General features: G+C 51.0%; 10 protein-coding genes across 10 annotated transcripts; 5 read left to right on the top strand and 5 right to left on the bottom strand.

The window, feature by feature from the left end:
* Positions 1 to 522: 522 nt before the first annotated feature.
* rom2 (putative Rho guanyl nucleotide exchange factor (Rom2)) lies at positions 523 to 4,284 on the bottom strand (the record flags this gene model as incomplete). The annotated part of the gene is made up of 5 exons (XM_025613578.1): positions 523 to 600; positions 656 to 1,087; positions 1,143 to 1,573; positions 1,633 to 3,917; positions 4,013 to 4,284. 5 exons carry the CDS (start codon positions 4,282 to 4,284, stop codon positions 523 to 525), a joined length of 3,498 nt encoding a protein of 1,165 aa, XP_025473265.1.
* Positions 4,285 to 5,101: 817 nt separating this feature from the next.
* BO94DRAFT_529879 (V-type proton ATPase proteolipid subunit) lies at positions 5,102 to 6,487 on the top strand. Its single transcript, XM_025610545.1, has 8 exons — positions 5,102 to 5,345; positions 5,418 to 5,435; positions 5,495 to 5,507; positions 5,577 to 5,659; positions 5,728 to 5,840; positions 5,907 to 5,991; positions 6,050 to 6,135; positions 6,180 to 6,487. Exons 1-8 carry the CDS (start codon positions 5,298 to 5,300, stop codon positions 6,220 to 6,222), a joined length of 489 nt encoding a protein of 162 aa, XP_025473264.1. The 5' UTR covers positions 5,102 to 5,297; the 3' UTR covers positions 6,223 to 6,487.
* Positions 6,488 to 6,914: 427 nt separating this feature from the next.
* On the top strand, positions 6,915 to 8,310 carry BO94DRAFT_454434 (cAMP-dependent protein kinase; the record flags this gene model as incomplete). Its single annotated transcript, XM_025607609.1, has 4 exons — positions 6,915 to 7,128; positions 7,218 to 7,286; positions 7,360 to 7,484; positions 7,591 to 8,310. The coding sequence occupies 4 exons, from the start codon at positions 6,915 to 6,917 to the stop codon at positions 8,308 to 8,310; spliced, it is 1,128 nt and encodes a 375-aa protein (XP_025473263.1).
* Positions 8,311 to 9,283: 973 nt separating this feature from the next.
* Positions 9,284 to 10,239, bottom strand: BO94DRAFT_580341 (pyrroline-5-carboxylate reductase family protein; the record flags this gene model as incomplete). Its single annotated transcript, XM_025615320.1, has 2 exons — positions 9,284 to 10,128; positions 10,176 to 10,239. The coding sequence occupies 2 exons, from the start codon at positions 10,237 to 10,239 to the stop codon at positions 9,284 to 9,286; spliced, it is 909 nt and encodes a 302-aa protein (XP_025473262.1).
* Positions 10,240 to 10,679: 440 nt separating this feature from the next.
* Positions 10,680 to 12,159, bottom strand: BO94DRAFT_552114 (FAD-linked oxidoreductase; the record flags this gene model as incomplete). Its single annotated transcript, XM_025613577.1, has 2 exons — positions 10,680 to 11,481; positions 11,534 to 12,159. 2 exons carry the CDS (start codon positions 12,157 to 12,159, stop codon positions 10,680 to 10,682), a joined length of 1,428 nt encoding a protein of 475 aa, XP_025473261.1.
* A 540-nt stretch (positions 12,160 to 12,699) lies between these two features.
* Positions 12,700 to 15,237, bottom strand: BO94DRAFT_592285 (uncharacterized protein; the record flags this gene model as incomplete). Its single annotated transcript, XM_025616140.1, has 11 exons — positions 12,700 to 12,785; positions 12,832 to 12,873; positions 12,930 to 13,079; positions 13,130 to 13,301; positions 13,326 to 13,441; positions 13,471 to 13,614; positions 13,668 to 13,789; positions 13,941 to 14,036; positions 14,089 to 14,296; positions 14,637 to 14,671; positions 14,711 to 15,237. 11 exons carry the CDS (start codon positions 15,235 to 15,237, stop codon positions 12,700 to 12,702), a joined length of 1,698 nt encoding a protein of 565 aa, XP_025473260.1.
* A 177-nt stretch (positions 15,238 to 15,414) lies between these two features.
* BO94DRAFT_552113 (VIT and vWA domain-containing protein) lies at positions 15,415 to 18,289 on the top strand (the record flags this gene model as incomplete). The annotated part of the gene is made up of 5 exons (XM_025613576.1): positions 15,415 to 15,472; positions 15,551 to 16,854; positions 16,876 to 17,705; positions 17,761 to 17,903; positions 17,934 to 18,289. The coding sequence occupies 5 exons, from the start codon at positions 15,415 to 15,417 to the stop codon at positions 18,287 to 18,289; spliced, it is 2,691 nt and encodes an 896-aa protein (XP_025473259.1).
* Positions 18,290 to 19,147: 858 nt separating this feature from the next.
* Positions 19,148 to 21,797, top strand: BO94DRAFT_13397 (arylsulfotransferase). Its single transcript, XM_025605674.1, has 3 exons — positions 19,148 to 19,570; positions 19,857 to 20,426; positions 20,484 to 21,797. Exons 1-3 carry the CDS (start codon positions 19,481 to 19,483, stop codon positions 21,681 to 21,683), a joined length of 1,860 nt encoding a protein of 619 aa, XP_025473258.1. The 5' UTR covers positions 19,148 to 19,480; the 3' UTR covers positions 21,684 to 21,797.
* Positions 21,798 to 21,910: 113 nt separating this feature from the next.
* Positions 21,911 to 23,694, top strand: BO94DRAFT_580336 (S9 family peptidase; the record flags this gene model as incomplete). The annotated part of the gene is made up of 2 exons (XM_025615319.1): positions 21,911 to 23,013; positions 23,085 to 23,694. 2 exons carry the CDS (start codon positions 21,911 to 21,913, stop codon positions 23,692 to 23,694), a joined length of 1,713 nt encoding a protein of 570 aa, XP_025473257.1.
* Positions 23,695 to 24,501: 807 nt separating this feature from the next.
* On the bottom strand, positions 24,502 to 25,591 carry BO94DRAFT_541308 (NAD(P)-binding protein; the record flags this gene model as incomplete). The annotated part of the gene is made up of 3 exons (XM_025613041.1): positions 24,502 to 24,974; positions 25,048 to 25,486; positions 25,553 to 25,591. The coding sequence occupies 3 exons, from the start codon at positions 25,589 to 25,591 to the stop codon at positions 24,502 to 24,504; spliced, it is 951 nt and encodes a 316-aa protein (XP_025473256.1).
* Between the last annotated feature and the right edge of the window lie 436 nt (positions 25,592 to 26,027).

Below are 26,027 nucleotides of genomic sequence, written 5' to 3'. Positions count from 1 at the left end.
CTGCGGGAGGCTGATTGGATGCTCATGCACGAGGCCGCGTGGTTTCAAGGCAAACATGCGTCGGATTCCATCTTATCTACAGACCGGAGTGCCAGCACCACCTGTTCTGGCCTTGTTGGCGAGATATTCTCCAAGCGAAGAGATAAAGTATACGAGTCAGTGATAGAAGCCCAGGAAGAGAGGATAAGATGGTCGCATGACAAGACAACAGGCGCAGCAGCGAAGGCAACTGGGTAATAGGAGGGTGGAATAAACATGTGGTATTTGCGCTTCATTGTACACAGAGATAATGATCAACCTGACCTGATACACACAGATCGAATCAACAACATGGGAGGTATTATAAAAAGGAGATCCTCGGAACAGCTCAAGAAAGTAGAGGCCGCAAATGGGAGCGAAATAGAGCGTAAACAGGACGCAGTGGACATATACCCTTGGTGACGAAAGGGCCATTCTAAGTGCAGTCAAGTAATCATGGAACATGTGCTGTCTCTTCTTCTCTCTCTTCCTACCTCCGTGGGCCTACTGTTGCGGCTTGTTCCAGAAATCCAAACTGGCTACCACGTCTTCACCCGATTCATCTTCATAGGCATACAGAATCTACTCCTCAGTTAGACATGTATAAAGAGACTCTCGTGAACAGGGAGCGACTGACCTCTCGGGTGGAAGAATGTAGCATGCGGATGTTCTTTCCGGTCATAATATGAACGAGTTCACTCGTTTCGATGTGCCGGATTTCAATGAAATTCGACTCAAACGCAAGAATATAAGGGTAGGAGAGAGCAAAGGCGTTGGGGTTACCCTCCCATGAAATCTTCCAGTCGGGCCGTGCGCGCCAGCCATTGCGGTTGACAAAGAAAGAAAAGTCACTGTAGTTCAAAAGGAACTCCCCGTTCATGCGTTCGATATGGATCGGTTTCACGTTCTCCTTGCGCGCAACGAAGTCGAGCGAGGTGTCAGCCTGATCCAAAAGGGACTGTGTCTCGGTGGTCTCGAGACTGACAACCTCGAAACCACGTGCACAGCCGACACAAAGAGTCGAACGAAGAAAGTGAATCGACGACGATTCGGCAGGAATGTAGAATTCCTGTTGTGGCTGTTAGTATGCTGGGTTCGAGAACGGATAGAAGACGTATACGCACCTTGAAGAGCTTCAGACTATCCTGGCCACTCTGGAACATCTTGCTAACAGCGGACTTCTTCTTGCCTTTCGCCAGGTTATCCATGGGCTCGTAGACCTTGATAGTCGTCGATAAAGCCGATGTCTTGACGGAGCACACCAGGTGGCGTCCAAGTCCGATCCCTGCCTTGAAGAAGTTTGCATGTCCTTGGATCTTCTTGGGTCGCTTTGCTACCGTATTCTGGTTTTCACTTATCTCGAGAGCATCCATAGGGTAAGACGATAACGTCTTATTCGAGAGGACCAGGAGTAGTTGATACTCCTCCAAAGTGTCCATCTGTGTAACCTGGCTAACGTCGAGAACTCGTCTGGGCTTAGCCGACTTATCCTTTGGCCAACGTTCAGAAAGGTAAATGCCGCTATCTGTACCATACACGAGCTTCCTGCCACCGTCTACGAAAAAAGTCATTAGCAAACCGACAGCTGACTGTCGAAGAGGTGCGACAACATACCCACTGGAACAAGGCAGTTCACCCGGTTGACGGACGTGAAGAACTTCTCGCAAAGAACAGTCTTGTTGTAGAAATTACTGTTCCGCTCCCTGAGCTTTCTTTGCTGCTCTTCCACCATCTCAATGAATTTCCTCCTCTGCGTAGGAGAAGTGGCGTACAAAGTCTGCTCGTACCCGCCCTTGCCGAGATGCCTAAAGGTGATGGGAAGGCCATCTTTGGTTGTAGGAGGGTTGGCAGCAGTCTTGTTGGGAAGTAAACTCGAGGATGGCCTCTTAGCGACGCCAACCCTGGGGATCACTTCATCCATTTGAGCGATGACCAGAAGTTCCAGAGGGATGGGTTTCCTGTATACTCGGTACTCTTCTCGCTTGTTCACGATTTTGATTCTCACCAGGAGAACTGCATGATCGAAAAGGTAGGCAGTGACCTCAGAACTGTCTGTGGGCGTCTTTTTGAACGCCATTTTTGTCAGCATTTGGCGGTTTTCTTCGGTCAGCTTGAGATCAACGTATTCGCCTGGGGGAAACTTCAAGGCTGAGTTGAGCTGCACGAGGTTGAAATGGTTTTCAGCCCTTCCACTCTCGGCATTGACGCGTGACAAAAAGTCCTTGATAAGCTTAATGGCATTAGGGATGTCTTGCTTGTCAGGGTTGTCGTCCGCGGTGTTTTTAGCCACCTGCTCGAGAAGCAAGGGGTATCTTGCTAGACGAGTGGTAGGCTTGGTGAGATATCCATTCAATTCCAATTTTCGTGATTCTTTAAGCCGTTCCGTCTCCTCAACGAATCTCGCAAAAGCCGGGTTCGATGCCTTTTCCTTCTCAAACTCGTACTTTCCGTATAGCTGATTGGCACCGTATTTGATGAACGGATCGAAGCGAGGCACATGCTGCAGGAATATGTCACCGACTGTCTTGACGACATGATTCTCTTTCTGTCGAGCGTTAAGAGCCTCGCACAATCCGCCGTTGACCTTCAAAACCTCCAAGCAGTTTCCGAATACGGTGCGAATGAACTTCTCTCGTCGATGTTCTGGGATTGGTGAGAGAGTAGCGTTGGCTGCAGACCGCAATGGCCTCATCCAGAAGTCCCGCAAGTACTCGAGATCCTTAACGAAGTCGCGTTCCGTGTACATGATCTCAAAGATGATTTCTTGACGTTTTTTCTCGCGATCGTCAATACTATCAGAGATCTCCTTAGGAACCATGTTGATCCACAGCTTTTGATTGTCGTTATCATCATCATCTCCGTGCAGACTGCCCTTGGAGGCGGACGAACGGAGTCCCGGCTGCGGTTTCAGGTTGAGTCTAGCTTGTTGTTCCAGCCTTCTGGGGCAAGCAATTGAGTAGCATAAGCTGTCACGGGTACATGTCGGCGAGTAGCATTCGGTCAATAGGGTGAAAACTCCATTTACATCCGAACTGGGTGCTTCCTCCCCCATGGTTTCTTTGAATTGGTAAATCTCACCGGGAGCATCTCGGAGCCGGTGATCGTATGTCACATCGTGGAAGAACTTCTGCGCATCCAAAGCGCGCCCCAGCAGAAGAGCCAAGTTGCGATCAAGAGTCTTGATGATGAAGCCAATCAAATCCACCGCCTCCGCACCACTGAAGGCATTCTGATATGACAGTCCGTTCTTCTGCCGTTCACCGAGCGCAATCCTCTCACGGAAGACGTCTGCCACTCGCGACAGCAAGGCTGGGTAAACTAGCGGCACTTTATTCCGACGAGAATTGCTTTGGACAAGAGTCGACTGGTTGCTTGGTTTCTGAGCAATCTGACTTTGCATGCTCATAGTACGATCCGGTACAACAGTGGATGCCATAGACATGGTACGTGAATTCATGGAACCATCGCTTGGGGGCCGAGGCTTTCCGCCGACATCGTAGGCGCTCGTCGCATCCGCCGGATATGGGTTTTCTGGGGGCTCGCTAGGACCAGAAGGCTGTCGTCTGGGCGGAATCACCCGCCCAGTCTGTGTCGTATGGGCATGGTCGCGATCAGTGGCATACGTGGTCAATGACATGGAGCGCTCATTGTGATGTCTCTCCGGGACTGGTCGTCCTTGGGGTGTCATAGGGGCTGCTGCGTTATAAGGCTTCTGGCGGGAATATTCTGCAGAAGTATGATTGAAGCCACTGGATGGTGGCTGATACATCGGTGGCCCTCCTAACCTTGCCATTGACCTTGATCTGTAGCTGTCTGAGTTCAGGGCCGGGTGGGGCGGCGGTCGAGCATAACCCTTTGGATCCGGGTATTGTGGCCCGGGGTTCGGTCTCGAATCCAGCCTTTGCGGTTGAGGGTAAGCAGAGCGTCCGGGATAGGGTCGCGGGGGTTTTGTGAAGGGTGCTGGGAAGTCATCGTAGCTGCGCCTCCGCCGTACGTTTGGTAGCGACCGTTCGGAGTTCCCGGGGCGTATCCATTCTGCATCTGGCGCGCGGGTGGTGGCGGACCCCTCTGCATTTGCGGGTGCGGCACGTGTGATGACATTGTATGGGCCCGATCCTGGGAGAACTGGGGAGTCTGGGAGGTCATAGTTTGAGAGCGTCCAGGTGCTCCGCCGAAAATCTCGGAAAATGCTGCATCACGCTGGAAAGCGGAGGGATGTCCGTAAGGCCGGTAGTTCCGGCCTTGCTGACCCCCTAAATCGGCCATGGTGTAGGATGCCCCCTCTTTGCTCCTCGCTCGGGGTTATTTCGTCTTGGAAGTGGCAAGGACGTGGGTGACACGACGAGGGAAAATGGTAAGGATAGAGAGTCAAGGAAGGGTATCGAGTCCGGTCGTAGAGAGCGTGCAGAGCGTCGCGAGATGATCGTTCGAACCGTGGAGTAAGGAGAAGGAGAGCGCGGGTGGAAAAAAAGAAAAGAGGTACTCCACGGGGCGACAATTTATAAGCAGGTGAAAAGAGAAATAAGACAAGAATAAAATCCAATAGGAGAAGAAAAGCCTCTACATGCAAAAGCCCCCTCGGTGTATCATGCCTTTAGGTGTCCAGGTGTTGGTGCGGTTTGGAAGCCTGGAGAAGGCGTCGAGACCGCGTGGTGTGTTAACGAACCAAGTGCGCTAGGAGCCTTGAGCGCAACGGCAAACCAGGGCCCCTGCAAGTTCATAACCTCAGCATGCTCCCTCGGGCGGGACCGATCGATCGAGACTGGGGCGTGCCTGAGGTTTGAGGGAAAAGGCCAGGCAAGACGGGGGGGTGGGAGGGGGAGGGGGTATCGAAAGAGGGAGGGGTGGAGGAGGAGGAGTGGTGAAGAGGGAGGAGTGGGGAGAGAGAGGGTAGGCAAGTAGTATTATTGTATGGGAAGATGGTGAAGAATGGACCGGCGGGCGTGTAGAAGAGAAGGAAGAGCACGGGGGGGTTGTTGGGTCGAACAGGCACATGTCAGTCCTAACCCGGATAGGCCATACCATACCTGGGTCGTTGTACGGTGGCCCGGGCGAACAACTTCGGTCAACCTCTCTCTCCGCCGCCGACCTGCGAAGCTAGATAGCTGGCTGTTCCGACTGACGTCTGGAGACGACCGTTAGGATTCTTCACCTGGCCACGGATTCGTCTCACTCCTCGCGTCACTTCTTTGTCCCTTCATTACTTCCTCCCTTTCCCTTCTCTTTCATCATCTCCCTTTCCTCTCTCCTCCCGTCCTCCCTCGGCGGACTCGGTCATCATGGCGGACAGCGAATACACCCCAAAGTTCGCCCCGTTCTTTTCCTTCGTAAGCTTCCCATCCAGATGTCTTCATTTTGTTGATTTCCCTGCATTGATATGATACTAATTTCCCCCAAAGGCAGGAATTGCGGCAGCTGTGAGTATCCAATGCCCGCCACCCGTTCCAATCACCGCACGCTAACCACCTCTCCAAAGATGATCTTCGGATGTATGTCGAATCACAGAGCGGGTGATATCGTTTGATCGATGAGGGACACACTGGCTTACTTCATTCTAGCAATGGGAGCCGCATATGGAACGGCAAAGTCAGGAATCGGTATCGCCGGTGTCGGAACCTTCAGGCCGGACCTGATCATGAAGGTATGGTGGTGCCTATCTCGGCATTCTATCGCATCCATCGCCGTTGTTTACCTCGCTAACTAGTCTAGTCCTTGATTCCCGTCGTCATGTCGGGTATTATCGCCGTTTATGGCCTTGTCATCTCGGTCCTCATTGCCGGTGATATGGTTCCTCCCCCGGACAAGTACATGAGTCTCTACACGTACGCCCCCTACAATTGTCATCCTACCATCGAACACGGCAATAGCTGATAAGAATTACTGGGAAGCGGTTTCATGCACCTGGCTGCAGGAATGTCGGTTGGCCTCGCAGGCGTGGCGGCCGGATATACTATTGGTATCGTCGGAGATGCGGTAAGCGACCGTTCCAGGGTCTGTCCCGCTTGCACGCCGTTGCTGATAACGAGATTAGGGTGTCCGTGCGTACATGCAGCAGTCCCGAGTCTATGTCGGAATGATTCTCATCTTGATTTTTGGCGAGGTTCTTGGTCTCTATGGGTATGTCCATTACCTCGAGGGCAACACCATGCTAACTGGGATAGATTGATTGTTGGCTTGATTCTCAACTCCAAAAGCTCTGGCTGAGCAGGTTCTGCATATTGCGTTTGGTGTTCCCGGCCGTTGGCCGCCTACGTCCATCGTGGACTCCTTTGGCTCCTATAGAGGTTCTATAACTATTGAAATGAGCGCAGACAGGTTGTGGGGAAAGAGCGGCAGTTCTGCTTATTGCTCAGGGATCAGTAAGTCATTGGGGCTGACTCTGGTATTGATGCCTTTCATCCGGGGGGTGTCTGGTGTCCTGTACTAGTACATTGCTTGAGTTACGAATAGCATATTACTTTTTTAGTTGCATCTCCGCGCCCCGCCATTTAGACCGTGTTTAGATAGATAGCTATCACATGGCTGGGGACTGGCTGGGGACTGGCCAGGGACTGGAACGAACAGGCAGCGGCGTGGGTGCCCCGCCGGCCGGTAACGTCAGAGTCTCCCGTAGCGCCGCCGGCTGGATGAGCCAGACCGGCCTCACCAAAGCTCTTCATCCCGCAAAATCCTCTTGCGATCCCCCGCGCCGTTGCCGCTCTCCTGATTAGGCTCTATGTGCGATAATACACTGTTTGAATTTCTCTGTCAGCTATAAGGGACCCGGTACTCACTCAATTGCTACCCCAGCGCCCCCCTGATTTTCTCCCCACACCTTCTTCCCCTCCCCGCGGTCCTCCGCGACATGATCCTTTGCCATTCCCCTGGCCACGAGAACGGTCGAGCCCGCTAACGACATGCAAAGCTCCTCTGTCCCGACGAGTCTATTCAAGATGGGGTCGGACGATCTGCATGAAAAGGAGAAGGACATAGTGTCTTCAGTCCGACCGCCTCATCAGCGACGTTTGAGCCCGTTCGTCATCGCAGGCCGTCCGGAGGAGAAGCAGCTGGGGATCTCGACCCGCCGGCTGAATGTCAAAGACTTCACACTGTTGAAGACACTGGGTACAGGTAAGCTTCGCTTCGTCGCTTGCGCAGCCTAGCCAGTGTCTGACGGTGGCGATCCTCGTGCCTAGGCACCTTCGCTCGAGTGTGGTTAGTGAAGTTGAATGAAGAAAGACAGCGAAGGAACCGGGTGTACGCACTGAAGATGCTCCGGAAGGCCGATGGTATGCTAGATCTCTGTTGAATGTCTTGTCGTTGCTCTTGACTAACAATTATTCTTTCATTGCAACGCGGCAGTTATCAAGTTGAAGCAAGTCGAACACGTCCGTAATGAGCGGAAGACACTTGCGGATGTTTCCGGCCATCCGTTCATCACAACTCTAATCGCATCATTCTCCGATGACCAGAATCTCTATATGCTGGTATGAAATCCCAGACTTTCTGTGTTCCACCACACGCAACCGCCCCGCCGACCCGATCGTTTGAGCTACATGGCATATCTGGTGTTTGGAACTAATGTCGTCATAGTTGGATTATTGTCCTGGCGGCGAGATCTTTAGCTATCTGAGACGTGCGCGACGCTTCAACGAAAACACCTCCAAGTTCTACGCCGCTGAGATCGCCCTGACAATCGAGTTCCTCCATGACGTGGAGGGCGTTGTTTACCGGGACCTCAAGCCGGAGAACATCCTGCTGGATGCCGAGGGGCATATTAAACTTGTCGACTTTGGTTTCGCTAAACAGGTTGGCGACCACGAAACTTATACTCTCTGTGGCACCCCCGAGTATCTTGCTCCGGAGGTCATCCATAACAGTGGCCATGGCCTTGCCGTTGACTGGTGGGCTCTGGGAATCCTGATCTACGAGTTCCTCGTGGGACAGCCGCCGTTCTGGGATCAGAATCCGATGCGTATATACGAACAAATCGTGGAAGGCCACATACGTTTCCCCCAGAATATGTCGCCTGCCGCACAAAATATCATATCGTTACTCTGCAAGACCAGCCCGACCGAGCGGTTGGGCTACATCTCCGGAGGCTCCGCCCGAGTCAAGACGCACCCATTTTTCGAAGATATAAACTGGGACGACTTGTTTTATCGTCGCATCAAGGGGCCTATCATCCCTCGGGTCGATCATCCCGCAGATACCGGGAATTTTGAAGAATACCCGGATCCGGATGTGAGGAACCAGAGTCCCTACACTGAGGACTTGAGAAACAAGTATGAGGCGCTCTTCGCCGATTTTTGATCGACTCGTCGAGTCGATTGCTCCCCCACCTGGATATTAGTTGTCGTTCCGGCGATGACCTGCTAAATGCGTTCTGATGCGCACCTGGCCCATGACTTCCACTCAGAGTTGTTCATCCTCACTATAATTTGGAGGCATGTGTGGTATGAAAAGTCTTGTACCGGGCCATGGCATACCCCACGAAGTCCTTGCTGTTTTGACAAGCATTTGTCTTGGTTTCCAGAAGGGCCTCCGACACCCGCCCTGTTTCACATCCTCGCGTGCTTCGATACTTTGGTACTATCTAGGGGTTTGCTCCAACCAAGTCCGATATTTCTTGATCGGGCTACAGGCGGAGACCGATCGGACACGCTACTAGCAAGCTACACAGACGAGTCCCAGTGACTTCATCCTCGTCTTGAACCCAGTTATAGCCTTGCTATTGTTGATTTCTGTGCGGTGTCTTTGACTACGAGTTTACGTGCTTTATCTTCTTTCTTTCTCTTTCTTCTATTTTTCGGGTTATAATTCTTGAGCGTTCTAAACTGCCAACGTCGACTTTCTTACACCTACAGTTCCGTGGATACATAGAACATGATGTCCGCCTCTAACTCAACAGTCAGTCAGAAAGACCCTCGGGGAGATGATAACTTATCCCGCCAAGTCCCGTTCATCCTGGGATAGTCGACCTTTCAACCATGATAATGACGTGACGGACCATGAGGTAATGAGTGTTCGATTTATTGCACATGTCTGTTTTCCTCTTTTGGGTATTTGGGTACTTTGGATTCCGCAATTGATCGATAAAACAATGGGCCCAGAAGGCCACGACAATCTAATGAGGTAGATCTAACGTTTGCTTCCTTCCACCTTGGATACGTTTATGGTTTAGAAATACACAAAAACACATATCAATACCTATAACTCCATTCATCCACCTCCTACCTAGTCCCATTAATCAACCTCCCCCCGCTCCCCATCTCCCCCGCAACAGTCACCCCCTCCCTAACCGCCCTCCCAACCACCCCCCTAAACCCCCCTCCTCAAGCACCATCAGTCCCCCCATCGTACACCCCCCCGGCGATGTCCCCCTCTCCTTCAACAACGCCGGATGCTCCCCGCCCAAAACCGCCTCCCCCACCCCCCTCACCACCTGCGCAACCACCATCCTCGCCTCCTCCCTCCCAAACCCCACCGCCACGGCCCCATCCACCAACGCCTCCACGAAAACCCCCACAAACGCGGGCGTTGACCCCCCCAACACAGTAAACGTATCCATCTGCTCGGGTCTCACGCGCACCGTACGTCCGATCCTCTGGAATATATTCTCCGTTAGATCAATATACTCGGTTGGGATTGGCGTGTTCGCGGACGGGAGTTCGATTGCCGTTATGGATTGGGAGATTGAAGAGAGGATGTTGGGGAGGGCGCGGATGGTGTGTATAGGGGTGGCTTTGGGGAGGAGGGAGAGAAGGGAGGTGGTTGTCCAGCCGGCGGCGATGCTGAGGAGGAGTTTGGGTTTTGGGGTGGGGGAGGGGGCTGTGGTGAGGGAGGATTGGATGTCTGGGTCGGTGAGGAGGGAGGGGATGTCGGTTGGATCACACGCGAGGAGGATTATATCTGCGGAGTGGATTGCGGTTGGGTTGGAGGTGGAGGGGAGGATGGTTAGTTGCGTTGGTGAGGTAGAGGTGGATTCTTGGAAGTGGGATTTCAGGCGTTGGAGGGAGGTTGGGCTGCGGGTGGTGGCGATGAAGGTGCGTGGGAGGGGGATTGCGAGGGGATTGTTGGTTGTGGGTTGGGCGTGGAGGAGGCCGTTGAGGATGGCGGTGCCCATTTTGCCTGTGCTTGTTAGATTTGGGGGTTTGATGGGAGGGGGAGGGATGTACCGCAGCCGATGATGGCGAGGGTTGGGGATTGAGATTGGGATTGGGGTTGGTCTGGGGTGGACATGGTTGTCTGTAGTGGTTGTTGGATTGTTTGGTTATGATTGATGGTGAGTGGTGTTGATGGAAGGGAGGGAAAGGAATGAGAAAGAAAAGGTGATGGGTGTAGTAGACGAAAAGGGAGCATGCAAGACCCCTCATTACCCCTCAAAAGGTCGATAACGGTAGCATTCCGATGTCTCCAAGTGAGTATACCAGCCATCAGCATCGGTGGGTCACCCTGCAGCCCGGCGGCTGTGCTAACTGCTCTTCCCCGTATGCCCTAGTAAAACCTACTCGCCGATACCAACTAGCTTTATCGCCTGCAGGGATCATCTCGTCGTCCAGACTTTGATGGCACAGGTCATGGTGTAGGTATCGGCTACACATGCCGTGGAAGGTAAACGGATCCAGAACTGCAGTACTAGGAGGAGATCCTTGACACAATCATGCATTCCTAGATAACAGCTACCAGAACAAAGCCCTAATTCGCCTCCTCATCTCCGCCTTGAGCGCCAAATGCTCCGTCTTCGTCCTCGACACTGCATCCCGATTCTCCGCTGCTCTCCGCACCAGATAACCCAGACACTCTCCCATACTGCCCCATGTCAAGCACTTGTACACACCCGGCGCCACATCATTCTGATCCTTCAACTGCAATAACCCGAAACTCACCCCGTCCGCCATTCCCATCAACTGCCCAAACTCCACTCTACCAGTCGGAAGCCCCGCATGCACACGAGTCTGGTGCAGTTCATGCGCAGCCACAGCACTCTCGATATTGTGCGTGGCCAGAAACAAGTCCGTTGTCGGAAACCTGCGTCCATTCTCGCCAAAGCCCTGATAACGCTGCTGCAGGATGCCCCGCACTATGGAGTCGTACGCGTTATCCGTATCTTGCTTCGTATCGTGGATGAGATGTCTCGGGTCAGAGCTCATGTATGCTCCCCGCACGAGTTTCAAGCCAAAGGTGAATCCTTCCTGCTCTGCTATCTGCATATGCGAGGCTATTGTGTTCGGGGTCCCCTTGAGATAAGCCTGGTATGTGTTGTACACCACGGCCTTCCCGTTTCGGTTGTACTTGCGCATCATGTCCAGGGTGAGGTTGTGGATCCCGCCGAGGAAGGAATGCTGTTCGGCGTCCATGAGGAGGCGGGCGTTTTTCTCGACAACCCGTTGGCATATCTCGTCCAGGGCTTCGAACATTTGTGCGGGGACGGACTCGCCGGAGGAAAAAGCCTGGGTGACTTTTGAACCAGCTCCGGTGAGCCTGATAACAGGGATTAGTGACCATTTAGAAATCGTATCAAGGAGTGACCTACTTTGGGGCCAGAAAGTCTCCTTCGCCAAGCATGTCCACTGTCTTCAGTACGCCTTCACGCCAGGCCTGAATGTATTCACATGAATGGGTACTAGCATCCCTTTGAGAGGTCTGGTTATTGGCGAATTTGATTTGATTTGTGCTCGAATCCTGTACAGTCTCTCGAGCGTAGGTCAAGATGACGCCTCGGAGTCCAGTGCTTTTGATCTGGCCAATCGTGTCTCGGACTTGGCTCTCACGTTCTCCTGCACAGAAGTGATCATAGAAAGTCTTCTTGAGGAACCAATGGATGAGAGGGTTTCGATCCACATCGAGTAAGACACCCCTTGGTTTGGTAAGGAAAGATAGAATGGATAAGCAAGGCACAAGAAGGGCCCGATGGGAGGAGACGGTTGTCACGAGGAGAGACCGCAGGAGGGTCTTGGTGGGGAGAACGGAGTGGGCAGGTGCAGTCGATGCCTGCGGTGTAGCCCGAGGCTGGGCTATGGACGAGGAGATACTGGGGGCTTTCTCAATGGTAGTCCCAGTAGAGGCATATCGAACAGAGTCGAGGACTAAAAGCGTCCTTGGTATGACACTGGATCTTGCCCTTTGGCTAACTGATGTCCTACACAGCAGGTTGGACATGGCTAATAGAGATGAGAGAGAGGAATGTGTTTGAGAAGATGGAGGAATTGTTGGCATAGGATGAGCATCTTTATACCTTGAGCTACCGGTGCGGGGTGTATTATCTCCATGTCCATGATAGGGATAAGCATATCATGAATTGATAAGATGACCAGTTGAAATAAATGGGTATCACTTATTGGTGCCCCAGCGGTATTGCCCCTATCAGTCGTTTTGTTACCTATGTATCACGCTGAAATAGATCCAGTTGGCGTGCATGGTGACCTTTCCAAGGAGGGACTGGGGCTGCCTGGTGAGGGGTAGCCTTCATTCAAAGATATGCAATGGTGTTCACCAAGACCTGTGCTTTTTCCCGAGTTACCAGTTTTGAACGCAAAGGCGATGTTCAACATTTCGTCTAGTGCAGGCTGAATCAAAGCCTATATAAATTCAACTTTGACACTGAGCATGATCATTTGTATTGTGAAGAGAAATTATATCTATATAGTCATGGTGTAACAAGGGCCTACCGTCCTGTTATGAGATGCCTGCGAAGGTCATTTAGGCATCATCCATCATCTCGGAAAACATTTCCAGCTCACTGAATCCGTGGCCGGGTATGCTAGGTACCATATTCTCGTTTACATCTGGATGATCAGCATGTCCCATTGCAACGGACATGGACAAACCTACCTCGCCCTGCTGAATGTAACATCATGACTAGCACTCTCTGGGCTGTATCAGACAAGGGTTAGTAAATTCGAGCAAAACCAGACCAGGCGGTAGCACACTTTCTTGATCGGCGCAGGTCAGAGTTGCGGCCGAATTATGCTGATGTATGTTGGCTCTATTCCGGGCTGTTTCTGCAACCAGGCATGGCCCTCCGATCTGGATATAGGCGTCATTTTGCCTATCCATATTTTTCAATGATTCAGCAGACACTGCCACCAACGTTAGCAGTGGGATTCTTGCTGGGTTTCAACACACCAACCGTCAATACTGAGACATGTCGACCTGGATGTGTTCGAAATAAGAAGGCGATATGCATTCCGTTCGAGATTGGAAACAAGCTTCAGGGTTGCATCAGATATGTGGTAGTTGTATACCATCAAATGACCCAACGCCCTATGAAAGCAAGGGTCCGTCAGGCTGACCACATCATTCTGTAAGGGAGGAATTCCACGTACAGTTCGAATAGTAGTGTTTCGCTTCTCTGAATTTGCTGTATCTTGAACAAAACCACACCTTCTTGCAACTTTCGTAGTTGCCCATGTAGATAGCTTGCAGCTTCGCGGGCTAGTAGCTATACTTCCCGAAGAAAGCCTAACGTACAATCTCTATCAAGGAGCATCATCTGAACATCCACCGCCTCTACAAGCTCTTCTTGCCCACTCTCATTTGCCAAGTTGCAAGATGTCTTAGCGATAGTCAAAGTTGTACTGTCTTCTGCAATACTAATATCGGTATCCTGATCCACTAAGTGATAGTATGTCAAATGTACGCTCAAAAGCCAGTGGGAGATGTCTCACCTGTTACAGTTAACTCTGTAGCTCTATCGTCCCGGGCGCCAAGGTTTTCATCTTTGGACATGAGTTGGAGAATCATTTCAGCAGATTCCTGATATAACCATGTACCTTTCGACGTAAGATGCCTGTAGTGAATTAACTGAATCGCTTCAACAAAGCCAGGTGAATATCGGTGACGATTGGCTATCAACTCCACATGTCTGACTTTACCATATATTCGGCGTGCCTCACTTGTCTCGTAAGCAACGCGTGACAGATCTAGCTTCTGTTACTTACCAGATCATGTTCACCACCGACTTTACCGGATGACCAGTGTATGGGTTCATAGATGGAAAGACCGCCAGAGATTCGATTTTGCGTTCCACAGATCGTCTAGCGATCATGGTAGCCAGCTGATCGATTTCACACTCAAATATAGACAAACCTGATATCTATCAGCAGTTTTCGCAGCGGCATACAATATAGTGAGACGTACAGGATGGCGAGACGTTGCTCAGCAACAGGGAGACCAACGTCGACGATTCTCGTGAGGACAACCATAGTTTCCACACCGTCGGCAGCCCATCTAACCGCACGATCATACTCATCGGTGACACTGTGTAAAGTATCAGCAGACTTCAAGAACCCAATGACTAGGTTGCGCACAGAAAAAGTGTGATAACTGAGTGCTGTGTACACCTCCACATTGGCACATGAAGATTTGAGTGGCTGGTTGGCCCCAAGGATCCTGGAGCCAGTCGGAAGCAAAACAAGCAGTTTCGCAGATTAAAACAGCCCCTTTTCGCTCATTGCCTTCCAAGAGTAATGAAAACGTTAGATCCGAGCATCATACATTCTCTTCTGACACTCTGGGTGACGATTGATTGGATCTCATTGTTCGCCCTTTCAATTCTTTTGTGAACCACTCATGGATTTCGCATAGCATTCCCCGAACATCGTCGACTTGATGGCCGAGGTTTTGATTTGACTCACTAGAACCATTAGCCAAAAACGCCAATATGAGATGCCTAATACAGTATGAGAGAGAAGAAGCATGGAAAGATCACCTATTCATCACCGCCACTGCCAAATTCAGGCTATTGACATGAACCCCGAGATTATGCTGAAGCCTGGCCAAGTCGCCGCCTTCTCTGGTCCAGCGTATCTTTTTCCAGTTTCTCCATATCTCTGCTCGCCACTCCTTTCGGTGCGATTGAGGTTGCCCCTCTTGAATGACCATATACTTGTCAACCAGGTGTTGTAGGTGTTCCAAGGTAAACCGGCAGTTTCCAATAATTTCTAAAATCCCTTCTACCTGGTCGCTCTGTTGCTGCGTGTCCGGTGCCAATGACTTGAATGAGTCTAAGGCTTTGCCAAGGGAGTAAAGCTGGTTCTGGACTTCATGGAATTCGGCTGGTGCGGCCTTCCGCCCGGATGTGAAGGCCTGCGCAATGTCGAAGGCCATCTTAGAGAGCGTCAGGATGTCCACAATCGAGGGCTGAAGAAACGCCATGACGACCGTGGGTGATGCTCGTTGCAATTCATAGACAAATCGAGAGCTTAGGAAGGATAGAGGGGACTCAGGTGAGCCCATCATTGGGGCCCGAGGAAGGCAACTAGAGGCTGAAGAAGCAAACATGGCCCCCCTCATTGGTTGGATAAGACAAACGTTTAATGGCAGAAGACATCCATGATAATAAATACCGCCCCCATCCGAGGAACCCCTCATCTTGCAGCCACCCCCCAAGGCCTTTCTAACCGCTCCGCCGCCATGGACGCGATCGATCGATTTCAGTCCGGCCTCTTCGTCCAGTCCCTGCAGCCGCAAAGTAACATCGGGGTTCGCCCAACCGCGTATCGTGATGCCACACTAGAATTCTAGGCGAGATCTGTACGCCACCCACTAGAGCAGCCACTTCCTAATCAGGGGCCAGAGCATGGCAATCTGAAGGAAGTTCCGCTTCCGTTGCTCGGCGTCTCGGTCGATGTCGACATCCAAGGCCGATTCTCCACCACCAAGATCACGCAGTGCTTTACCAATGCTTCGTCTTCAGCTGCACGAGATGCTCATTATCTGTTTCCGCTATACGATGGCTCGGTCATCACATCCTTTCGCTGCTGGCTAGGTGACCGACTTCTCGAAGGTTCCGTCAAGCCCAGGGAGGTGGCACAGGAGAACTATAAAGAAGCAGTCTCGCAGCATAAGGCTGCAGTCTTGATTGGAGAGGCCACGCCGGAGATCTTTGAATTGAATGTTGGGAATATCCCCGCCAAAACGACGGTGCGGGTAGAAATAGTGTACACAAATGTTCTAAAGCTAGACAACAGCACAGGTGGGTTGGTGCTAACCATCCCAACCTCTGTCGCTCCACGCTACGGGCACTCGCCAGTGACGTACTATCACTCAGATGGCACAAACCGGACGCTGTCTACGGATGGTCTTAAAATCAATATCCAGGCATTATTCCCGGCGCCAATTCGCAGAATGGAGTCTCGTACACATCCAATATCGGTCGAGCTTGGAGCGGTCACTCACCAAAGCTTCCAAGAGTTTGCAAAGAGTTCCACATCAAATGAATATAACCTATGTAGCGCACGAGCTAGTTTGGCAGACAGGTCCGCGGCTATGGACAGGGATTTTGTGGTTTTGATCTTGTCTGTCTCCCCGGAACTGACGCGATCCCAAGCAATAGCGGAAGCCCAGCCTGACAGCCCTCACCATACTACGGTGGCCGTTACACTTATACCCGGTACCATGTTTATGGATGACCTGAGTCCGACCGATTCAGCTGCCGAGATTATTTTCATAACGGATCAATCAGGCTCAATGGATTCGAAGGTCTCCGCATTGCGTGACGTTATGGATACATTTTTGCGAAGTTTACCGCAGAACTGCTCTTTCAACCTCTGCTCATTTGGTTCATCCTATAGCTGGCTCTGGCCTGTCTCTAAAGATTACAGTCAGGATACCCTGGATTCTGCTCTGCAGCACATCGAATCTTTTGGTGCCGACATGGGAGGAACGGAGATTCTTGAGACGCTGAAGAGTGTGCTTGATCATACCGATACTGGCAAGCATGTTCCAACAAACGTTATACTCCTTACAGACGGAGAAGTCTGGAACGTTGATGAAGTAGTAAAGTTTGTCAGAACTACGTCGTTGCTGCCAGACCGAAATATTCGATTCTTTTCGCTTGGTATTGGTGATAGGGTATCACACCAATTGATAGAGGGAATTGGGATACAAGGAGGTGGGTATGCTGGAGTAGTCGCTCAGTCTCTGGGTAATAACTGGCAAGGAAGAGTCATTCAGATGCTGAAGGCAGCATTGGTCCCATCACGCCTTCGATGTGAAGTTGACCTCGGCCCTCAATTTACCGGCCGAATACCCGGGAGTGACCAGCATAATCAGGACCGAAGAATTCCCTATGTTAGGGCACCATATCATATTCCACCATTAAGCATTTTTGCTCAGTTTTCAGTCTACTTTATGATAGAAACCAACGTCACACATCTGCCTGAGATGATCACCGTCAGTGCAACAACCGATGAAGGAAAAAGGTTCAGTAGACAGTTGCCGCTGCAGCACTGTTTGGGGATGACAGGAAAACATCATTTGGCTGCACGGGCTCTGATGAATGACTATGAGAGTTGCCAGAGCTGGTTGCATCTTGCTAATGTGAACTCCATACCAAATGCTGCTCATGCTGTCGAGGCCATGGTAAAACAGGAAGCACAACAACTAGGCCAGCATTGGTCCCTTATTAGCAAATGGACAAGCTATGTTGCTATAGAGCGGAAAGGTGCAGAAATGCAGCAGATCTTCATTCGCAGGGCTGGCATAATGGAAGCTTCAGACCTGGTGAGACCAAGACCAAGGGTGTGGGCATCTAGACCATTGCGACACATGCTTCCACCTGCCTGGGCAAGAGACTCTTACCGACCAAGGTGTCAAGCGCGTCTAGGAACCGGTCCGAACAGGTCGATAAAAAACCCCAATGTATCACAGAGAGTATCCCATAGATCTGATCCATCATACGCCCCGCCTATCCCTGCTAAACTGTAAGTCATAGCTTCATCAATCATGTACAGCTGACAAAATCTAACTCTTGAACAGGGAAAGCGAGGAGATAGATCGACCGGAAACTCACTGTGAGGGAATGCCTTCTCCAATCGATATCCTGACAAACGAAACAGTGTCTGTGCAACTTAAATCAAATTGTCTTTTCCATATTCTCTTACGCGGGCAGAAGGCTGATGGTGATTTTTCGATTGACTTCCGTTCTATAGGACGTCACTTGCACGCATGGTTCTTTGGGATAGTCGTGCAAGACTTGATGGATAACCTGCCATCATCGAGCCAACCCAAAAGCTTTCAGGAGCGTGAAAAGAGACCCATCGCTCTGATGCAGGATGTACTCGCGATTGTGTATATTACAGAGCATCATTCATCAGAAAAGAACCTGTGGGAGCTCCAGATCGAGAAGGCACGACGTTGGCTCATCAAAGTATTGGCAGAACTCATTGCACTAGAGAGGCCTGTACCAGCCGACGAAGATTCAGGAGATTTAGCCACGGAGGATTTACTTGCAAAGCTCGAAAACTTGGCTCGCTCACAGTTGAGGGAAATGCCTGTTTATAGGTAGTCCGCTGGCGATAGGATCGTGATAAATTTGCACACCCTTTTTGCTTGTCTTTCTGGAAAAATACTCCTACAGATTGCAGTTCGTTAAAAGCTTTTCAGCACAACAAACAATCGGAAGTTGGCTCTGTGGCATGTGTCTCAGAAACAACTAGAGTCCGAAATCTCAGTATAAACTGTTCCTATAAATCACTTATCACCAAAAGGAAATGTGGAAAATACTATATTGGGTGAGCTCCGCAACATCTACATCCTAGGTGGCCTATGTTACTCCACATTACATGAGACCGAACATGTTATCATACCACAATAGTAGATATTGTAAGATAGTAAGCTAACTCCAAGAAGCTAAGCCTCATACAAGGGGTTCACAGCAAATGCTACTATTTGGATTACTGTGTAGAGAGACACCTAGAAGGCGGTGAGGCACATCATTTTGCTGGACGGAGAACTTTCTGGGATCGAACTTGTCCGATCAACCCATCAAAATGAGTTCCTCTAGATGCCCCATCGGGTCTCCCTCTATTTTGAATGAAAGTACCTTCTCAAAATGATGAAAGCTGAGATTCCATCCTGCTTCCTAAATCAACATCCCGTTCTGCATATTCCTTCGCTTCCCCGCCGGAACCACAGGCGAGAGGTATCGCCCGACTGGCCGCCAAGAGGTGCCAGGCGTCCTGCTTGACTCGACAGAGTAAGTATCGACAGTCCGTACGCGCTGCTTCGGCCAAAGAAATCCCCATGTATGTCGCGTGGCTGTGATGAGCCACGTCATGCGACGAAATGGCAGCCTGAGAGCCGCAGACGTCGGCCTTGAAGCACAGGATTTAGTTTAGTGGCCGCCGAGATATCCGAACCGATAACGAATGGGCTCCACCATCGCCTCCTCGGCCACACCAATCCACAATTTCTGGCCATGTCGACGACTGCCTTTGAGTCGGAGGTTCGGATCCGGCCTATCATTGCGACATGTCGATCGGAAGTACGAACTCTTGTTTTGGACTGTCTATTCTGAGGCCTCAAGTCACATCGCAGAGTCCTCTGGAGATTTCATCGTGACTGATCCGATCCACATTCATTGTTGACTGTTCCCAAATAAGCCTAAGCAGCTTATAGTGTTCGGTTCCTGCCCGTGGATCGCTGTCCCACAATTCCGGCAACCCCTGGGTGGGAGTCGTGGCCATGAGAACAGGCCATGACGAGTCGACGCGTACGCAAGCTACAGAGTACATTCGCGGCAAATCTTTTCGTGAACCCGCTATTGGACATGTGTACCCCTCCAAAGGTCGGTCTCCCTCTATGCATTAGCCGCCCTCTAGAAATACATTTGAGACGAGCCGGGCTCAAATTTTCCTGCTGGAACTGTCGTTAGAGGTGACCCCAGGCCGGTGATATCTCGTGTCGCGGTAATAATGGTTCTCCCCCGTATCTGGGTGTGCTTTGCCGCGCTGGCTTGGGTAGCCAGCGGAGATTTTGTGTCTACCAACTACGAAAAGTACAACGAGGGAGCGCTCGGCCATCGTCCCCATCTGGAATTTCACTCCAGCAGCGAATATTCACCTCTCCTGCAGGTCAACATATGGGACCAGGACGCCATTTCCGAGACGGGATCTCATATATTTCTTCGACATGACGGTAACGACTCCTCGCCGCTGTCGTCACCGCTGATTCTGGACTCTAACGACTTGAGCGCCGTCTTCATGAACCGATCCTTCAAAAATGTTTTCGGAACTCGTGTCCAGGAGAATCTCGGCAAGAAGTATTTGACGTTCTGGGCCGGGGATAAGGGCGACGGGATTGGGGACGGTTATGGACTCGCATACGACGATACCTACCGCCTAATCTACAAGATATCTGCACAGAATATCCAAGTGCACAGTGACCTCCATGAGTTTGCGTTCACAGGTAACGGAACGGCCCTGGTCACGGGTGTTGACAGGCTTCAACGGCGTGCGTCAGACTTTCCCCAATGGTTGGTACCCTCCAGATTCGAGGTCCTGGACGCCATTTTCCAGGAGATTGACCTCGAGACGAACGAGGTACTGTTCAATTGGCGAGCTCTGGATCACATCAACCCCATGGACTCTTATGAGCCGAGAGGCCCAGGCTGGGATGCCTATCACTTAAACAGTATTGAAAAGGTAAGAGGATTGACTCCCAGCGGCAACAAACATGCTCTGACATGCCAATGTGTCTAGACTCAGGCAGGCAACTATCTCATCTCAATCCGTCATCTGTTTACCATATTCCTCATTGACGGGAAGACGGGTGATATCATCTGGAGACTGGGCGGCAAACGCAACGACTTTGTTGAGCTGCCTCCCGCTGAAGACGCCGAGTCTGCCCAACCCGTGCTGACAATGAGTTGGCAACACCACGCTCGCTTCGTCCCCGGAACCAATGAGACCCAGATGACCTTGTTCGACAACCACTCCAAGCTCACTACGCACGGCAAATGCGAGTCTGACTGCTCGCGCGGCCTGCATATCGCCATTGACGACACCTCCTCACCCCCGACCGTCCAGCTCCTGCGCGAGTTCCGTCACCCATCGCAGCTTCAGGCTCAGAGCCAGGGTAGTATGCAGCCCCTCTCGCCCTCCCCCGATGATCTCGGCAACGTGTTTATCGGCTGGGGGCGGTGTCCGACGTTCACGGAGCACAACTCGTCGGGCAAGACAGTCATGGACGTGCAGTTCTCACCGTGGCACAGCGACGAGATCCCCGACGCGCTCGACAACTACCGTGCGTACAAAATGGACTGGTCGGCCACGCCTTGGTGGGGTCCTGCCATTGCCCCGAGGAAGAACCAGGAGGGGGAGCTGGTTGTCTACGTCAGCTGGAACGGAGCGACAGAGGTAGCAAGTTGGGTTGTTCGAGGAGCGGCCAGTGATCTACTGGGCCAGAAAGACGAAGTGCTGTCGATGTCACGGCGGACTGGCTTCGAGACCAAGTTGACGATTGGGCAGACGGATTGGCGATACTTGTGGGCTGAAGCCGTGGATGGCAAAGGTCGCGTACTTCGGTTGACTGATGTTGTGGATCTGAAAACCACGAATCTATCGGTCGCCTCTGACACATACGACGATACTGATTGCTCGTTTCCTCCCTCGAAGGCGGAGAATCCTGCTCGGTCCCCAACAACTTTCCTGATATTCATGGGCACCGGTTTGGGGGTCTTCATCTTGGCGTCTATAGTGGCGGGAGTCTTCCTGTGGCGCCGGCGCAGGGACTACAACCACCTGAAGGCCGAAGATTTTGATCTCGACTTGGAGGAGGATTTCGATGATGTGCATAACGACGGCGATGATGTCGATGTCAAGGACGTTGACATTGACCCGCAACTAGGCGTGGACGAAGACCGTCGTGCTCTTATTCCAAAGGCGGAACCGGGGAAGTAGATACCGTTAGGCCAATATTTTCCTAGCAATGAAGTTATGAACAGGTTGAGGGTTTGACGGGTATGACAAGAGACGATGATCGAACACCGACTGGCTGAGGTGGCGGGGATCAAACTAGTGCCTCACTAGTAGCTGTGGCAAGGCACCCAAATTAACTCCTCAGACCTCGTCTTACTCTTAGGACTTGACCTCCTCCAGAGATTCGCCAACCCAACGCTGCAAATAAAATGGCCACTGATCTAATTGACACGCTCGAGGTGAGCTTGGAGGCTCTAGCCGACCTTCAAATTCCTCGGGATCTTTCCATCTCTCCCGATGATACGAAGATTGCCTATACACTCCAAGCTCTCAGCAAGACAGGCGATCATGCCACCTCCTCAATATGGATTGCGAAAGTTGGCGAAGAAAACAGCAGTCGCCGGTTCACTTCGGGCTTATTCAACGATGAACAGCCACAATGGTCTCCAGCTGGAACATTCATTGCGTTCAAATCAGATCGGCACCGGCCGGGGAAAAGCACCGCCATCTATGTGTTGCCAGTCGATGGCGGCGAAGCATACCCCATCACGCCAGTGGACTGCGAGAAGCCAATTGCGGCTTTTGAATGGGATTCCACCGGCACAAGTATCGCATTTACCAGCGCGGATGAGAAGACCGACGAACAGGTTGCAAAGGAGAAAGCGAAAGACGATCCGACGGTTTGGGGGGAAGACTTGGAATATCTCCGCCTGAGAATTGCTCATGTCGCAACAAGGCAAATCGAAACTATCGTCTGTGGCAATAGACATGTGCACGACTTTAGTTGGAGCCCTGACTCCAGGCAGATTTGCTTTACTACGCACAAAGGGCCCGATATCAACTCTGCTGGGTTTTATGGTGCAGAATTCTGGATTACATCGATATCTGGATTGGAGTCGAAGATGATTGTGGAATTCCCCGGACCAATCAACCAGATCGCATGGGGAAACTGTGGCGTCTACTTCATTGCAGGTCATGTCCCAACTCACTGTTTGACATCCCTTTCGCTATACGAACTCGAACTTGAACATGGTTCGTATGCAGAGCGAACAGATGGCAACGAAGAGCACTGTTGCATCACTCTTCGAAAGAATCCATCTTGCTTGTCCTACCGTGTCCAGAGGTACCTTGCCGATGAGTTCTTCTCAATCAGTGATGGCACTCGTACAAAGATCTATAGCGAAGAGTGTGAGATGAGCTCATTTGACGTTCTCAACACTCCGGATAGTACTGTCATTGTGATCACAAAAGGTGATGGGTCCAATCCCGAGGAGGTCTTTTCCGTCTCGGAGTGTGCAGGAACAGTCAAATTGTCCGCTCACAACCCCTCCATCGCCGCTCTCAAAATATCCAAGTCGTGGCCAATCTCCACTCACGCGGCAGATGGATACTATACTACCTTGACGGAATGATCTATGTTCCCTCCAAATACAAACCCGAGGATGGGCCACTCGCCACTATTGTCATCCCGCACGGGGGGCCATACTGGCGGGTAACTGCCGGTTGGTCACAAGGAGGCTTTCTATCCTATTTTGCAGTCACCCGCGAGGATTTCCACTTCCGAGGAGCCATCTGTGGGGCCGGTGTAGCCGAATGGACCTCCATGACGATGACGAGCGATGCATACTGGTTCCAGGGTGAAATGGCAGGTGGTGCTCCCTGGGATGTGGATGCGAGCACAAATACAAATACCAGTCACGACCCGACAACTAGCCCCACGGAGAAAAAATGGATCAGCGACACCAATGGCCGGAGAGGAAGCGCCTTATGGCACATGCGTAACGTGAAGACTCCCATCTTGATTCTTCATGGCGAGAACGACGTGCGGGTGCCTATAGAACAAGCCATAGCTTTCTATCGCGCATGCATCCACAACAATGTCCCTGTTGAAATGGTGACGTATCCTCGAGAAGGACACTTTATTGTCGAAAGGAGACATCTCCTTGATATGTGGGACCGGATGAGGAAGTTTTGCTATCGGAATTTACAGTGACGTGACCCGGTCCTGTTCTAAGAAACCTGCCGGGTAATACACAACTTGCAGCATCATCTGGAATCTTATATCCAAAATGCACTCCGTAATATTTGTAATTAATTACCTCCTTCCGAATATTGGCAAAACCACGTCGCTCGTCTCTTTCCATACGAAGCAAACGAACAAACAACCCCCTGAGTACGTCCATTTATCTACCTAGATCCTTTATCTCTATACATATCTATTTAAACGTCCCATTTAAATAGAATATACATTCTCTACATAATGTTCTTGAATGGTGAGGTTTATATTAGCTTCAGGTAATCTTAATCTAATTTAGTGTATACTGTATCGAGTGGAGATAAGATAAGAAACATTATAGTGATCACGCAATACGCAGGGTCTATGGGGTCATTACCTACTAGTTTCCTAACTAGCTATATATGATGCCATGGGACTACTTAGTAGATGGGTTTGAGAGGAGCTAGTAGAGAAAGTAGATACTAGGTAGTGTGTATTATTTGATGGCTTACGATCTGGGGCTGGGTTCTTTCATACGACTCAGTTGGTGTCGGGGTTAGATTGAGATTGTTAGAGACCGGAGTAGTGACGGATGGCAGAGTTAGCCGGTAGGAAAAGGTCTTTTAGTAAGTTGTTGAGTTGTGCGTGGATTAGATGGTTTGTTTGGTGTATGTTATGAATGTCGACTAGCCAAGGTTATAGTAATGAAAGTCTGTTTCTTCTTTGCTAGGTCGTAATCTGACCTACTGTAGAAAGGTAAGTAGTCTATGTGAAGGAGTTAAGAATCAACGAAGCTACCCCATCTTAACCTACCACGCTTCGCAAAACTTCCACAAACTCCTCTCTCCCCATCCCAAACCTAGCCTCCACCCTATCACTAAAATCCGCCCCGTACTGATTCTCCTCATCAAAGAGCCCGTATGTGCCTAACATCCGATACGCAGTACTATTCAGCCGATCCTCGACTCCATCGGCCGTATCTTTCTCCCAGAGCTGTGTGGCTGTTTTGAGCCATCCGTCTAGTGCAATGGCGTTAACTGTCCAGGGTTGCCCGTCAACATGGGTTTCATTTAACATGCTCAGTACCTCGTTTGAGCTGATTGTGTAGTCTGCGAAGTAGGCTGGTCTGTCTAGGTAGTTTTCTGGGGTAGTTAAGACTGCTAGTGTCGCTCGTCCGACCATATCGAGTTTGGACATGCTGATGCGTTGGTTTCCGGATCCGAAGATGGTGACTTTGTGGGTGGTGGGGGATATCCAGAAGAGGTTCTTGGGTATTGCTGTATGCGTATTTAGTCAGTATTGTGTGTAGAATGTTAGATAGGTAGGGGGCAGCTCGGGATATGCACGCACCCCAATCAAAGAACGGGCCCGTGATGATCGCCGTCCAGTGCAGGTCATCTCTTTGACCTATTAGTCCCTCAAGGATACGCTGAGCTCTTATCTTCGGCTCGAATATGAGCAGCTCCTCGGCGTTCTGGTGAAATGTATCGCTACTGAAATCTGGAGTGATGATGTGTTTGATTGTGGGCGTTTTGATCGCAGCCTGGATGATCCGCTCTTGATGAATTGTGGTACTGGGGTTAAATGCTTCGATAATGGCGTGCTGGTCAAGGAAGGCTTGTTTGAGAGATGTCGTGGAGGTATAATCCACCGTTATCTCCTGGAGGTGAGGGTTGGGTGGAAATGGCCATGGGGTGGAGGCATTCACCCGTCGGACGGCGGTTATCTCGAAGGGGGAGCCGGCGACTAAGAGGGCTTTGGTGATCTCGATACCGATGGGGCCGGTTGCCTGGATGGTGAATTAGCATTATTTGGTAGTTGTATCTTGAGGAAGGGCATGTGGGCGTGCGCTTACCCCCAGGATGACGATGTTGCGGATATCGTTGTTGGACATGCTGGAAATCTCGGTATGCAATATAAGATGGAGGAACAGATGGAGGAACAGACATGCATATTGAGCCTGATTTCATCTCCAGGTCCAGGATAATGGGTGCCTGTCTCATTTCTTCCTGGATGATGGTGCCCGCAAGACGAATTAGGGTTGGCGTCCGCACCCGCACCCGCACCCGCACTTGCATATTCTGAGGATATTGTCCAACCAATCAGATACCGCTATAAAGAGGTTGGAAATGCTCTTGAGGATTGGCGTCGAGTTTCCAGGCATCATCCACGCCACTCTAGCCTTGGTCCAACGGACGATTGTTTGGCCGATGAGTCCTTGACCAGATTGCGCAGAACCATATGACCTATTGAAATAGGAAGCTTTGATCCATCAAATCAGCCCCTCCGTATTTGTTTCCCGACCGGGCTACCATATACGGTCGCAGCGG

This window comes from Aspergillus sclerotioniger (genome assembly GCF_003184525.1).
Source record: "Aspergillus sclerotioniger CBS 115572 chromosome Unknown BO94scaffold_1, whole genome shotgun sequence".
NCBI classification, from domain to species: Eukaryota; Fungi; Ascomycota; class Eurotiomycetes; order Eurotiales; family Aspergillaceae; genus Aspergillus; species Aspergillus sclerotioniger.
Note: the sequence above shows the minus strand (reverse complement) of the source record. Positions and strands in the feature narration are given on the sequence as shown.

What these genes read in the sequence shown, in the direction of transcription:
- BO94DRAFT_529879 (XM_025610545.1), top strand. Translation starts at nt 5,298, where the DNA reads ATGGCGGACAGCGAATACACCCCAAAGTTCGCCCCGTTCTTTTCCTTC. An exon ending in AAGTACATGAGTCTCTACAC is followed by an intron (nt 5,841 to 5,906) that starts GTACGCCCCCTA and finishes ATTACTGGGAAG; the next exon opens with CGGTTTCATGCACCTGGCTG. An exon ending in GAGGTTCTTGGTCTCTATGG is followed by an intron (nt 6,136 to 6,179) that starts GTATGTCCATTA and finishes TAACTGGGATAG; the next exon opens with ATTGATTGTTGGCTTGATTC.
- BO94DRAFT_13397 (XM_025605674.1), top strand. Translation starts at nt 19,481, where the DNA reads ATGACGAGTCGACGCGTACGCAAGCTACAGAGTACATTCGCGGCAAAT. An exon ending in ACATGTGTACCCCTCCAAAG is followed by an intron (nt 19,571 to 19,856) that starts GTCGGTCTCCCT and finishes CCTCTCCTGCAG; the next exon opens with GTCAACATATGGGACCAGGA. An exon ending in ACTTAAACAGTATTGAAAAG is followed by an intron (nt 20,427 to 20,483) that starts GTAAGAGGATTG and finishes CAATGTGTCTAG; the next exon opens with ACTCAGGCAGGCAACTATCT.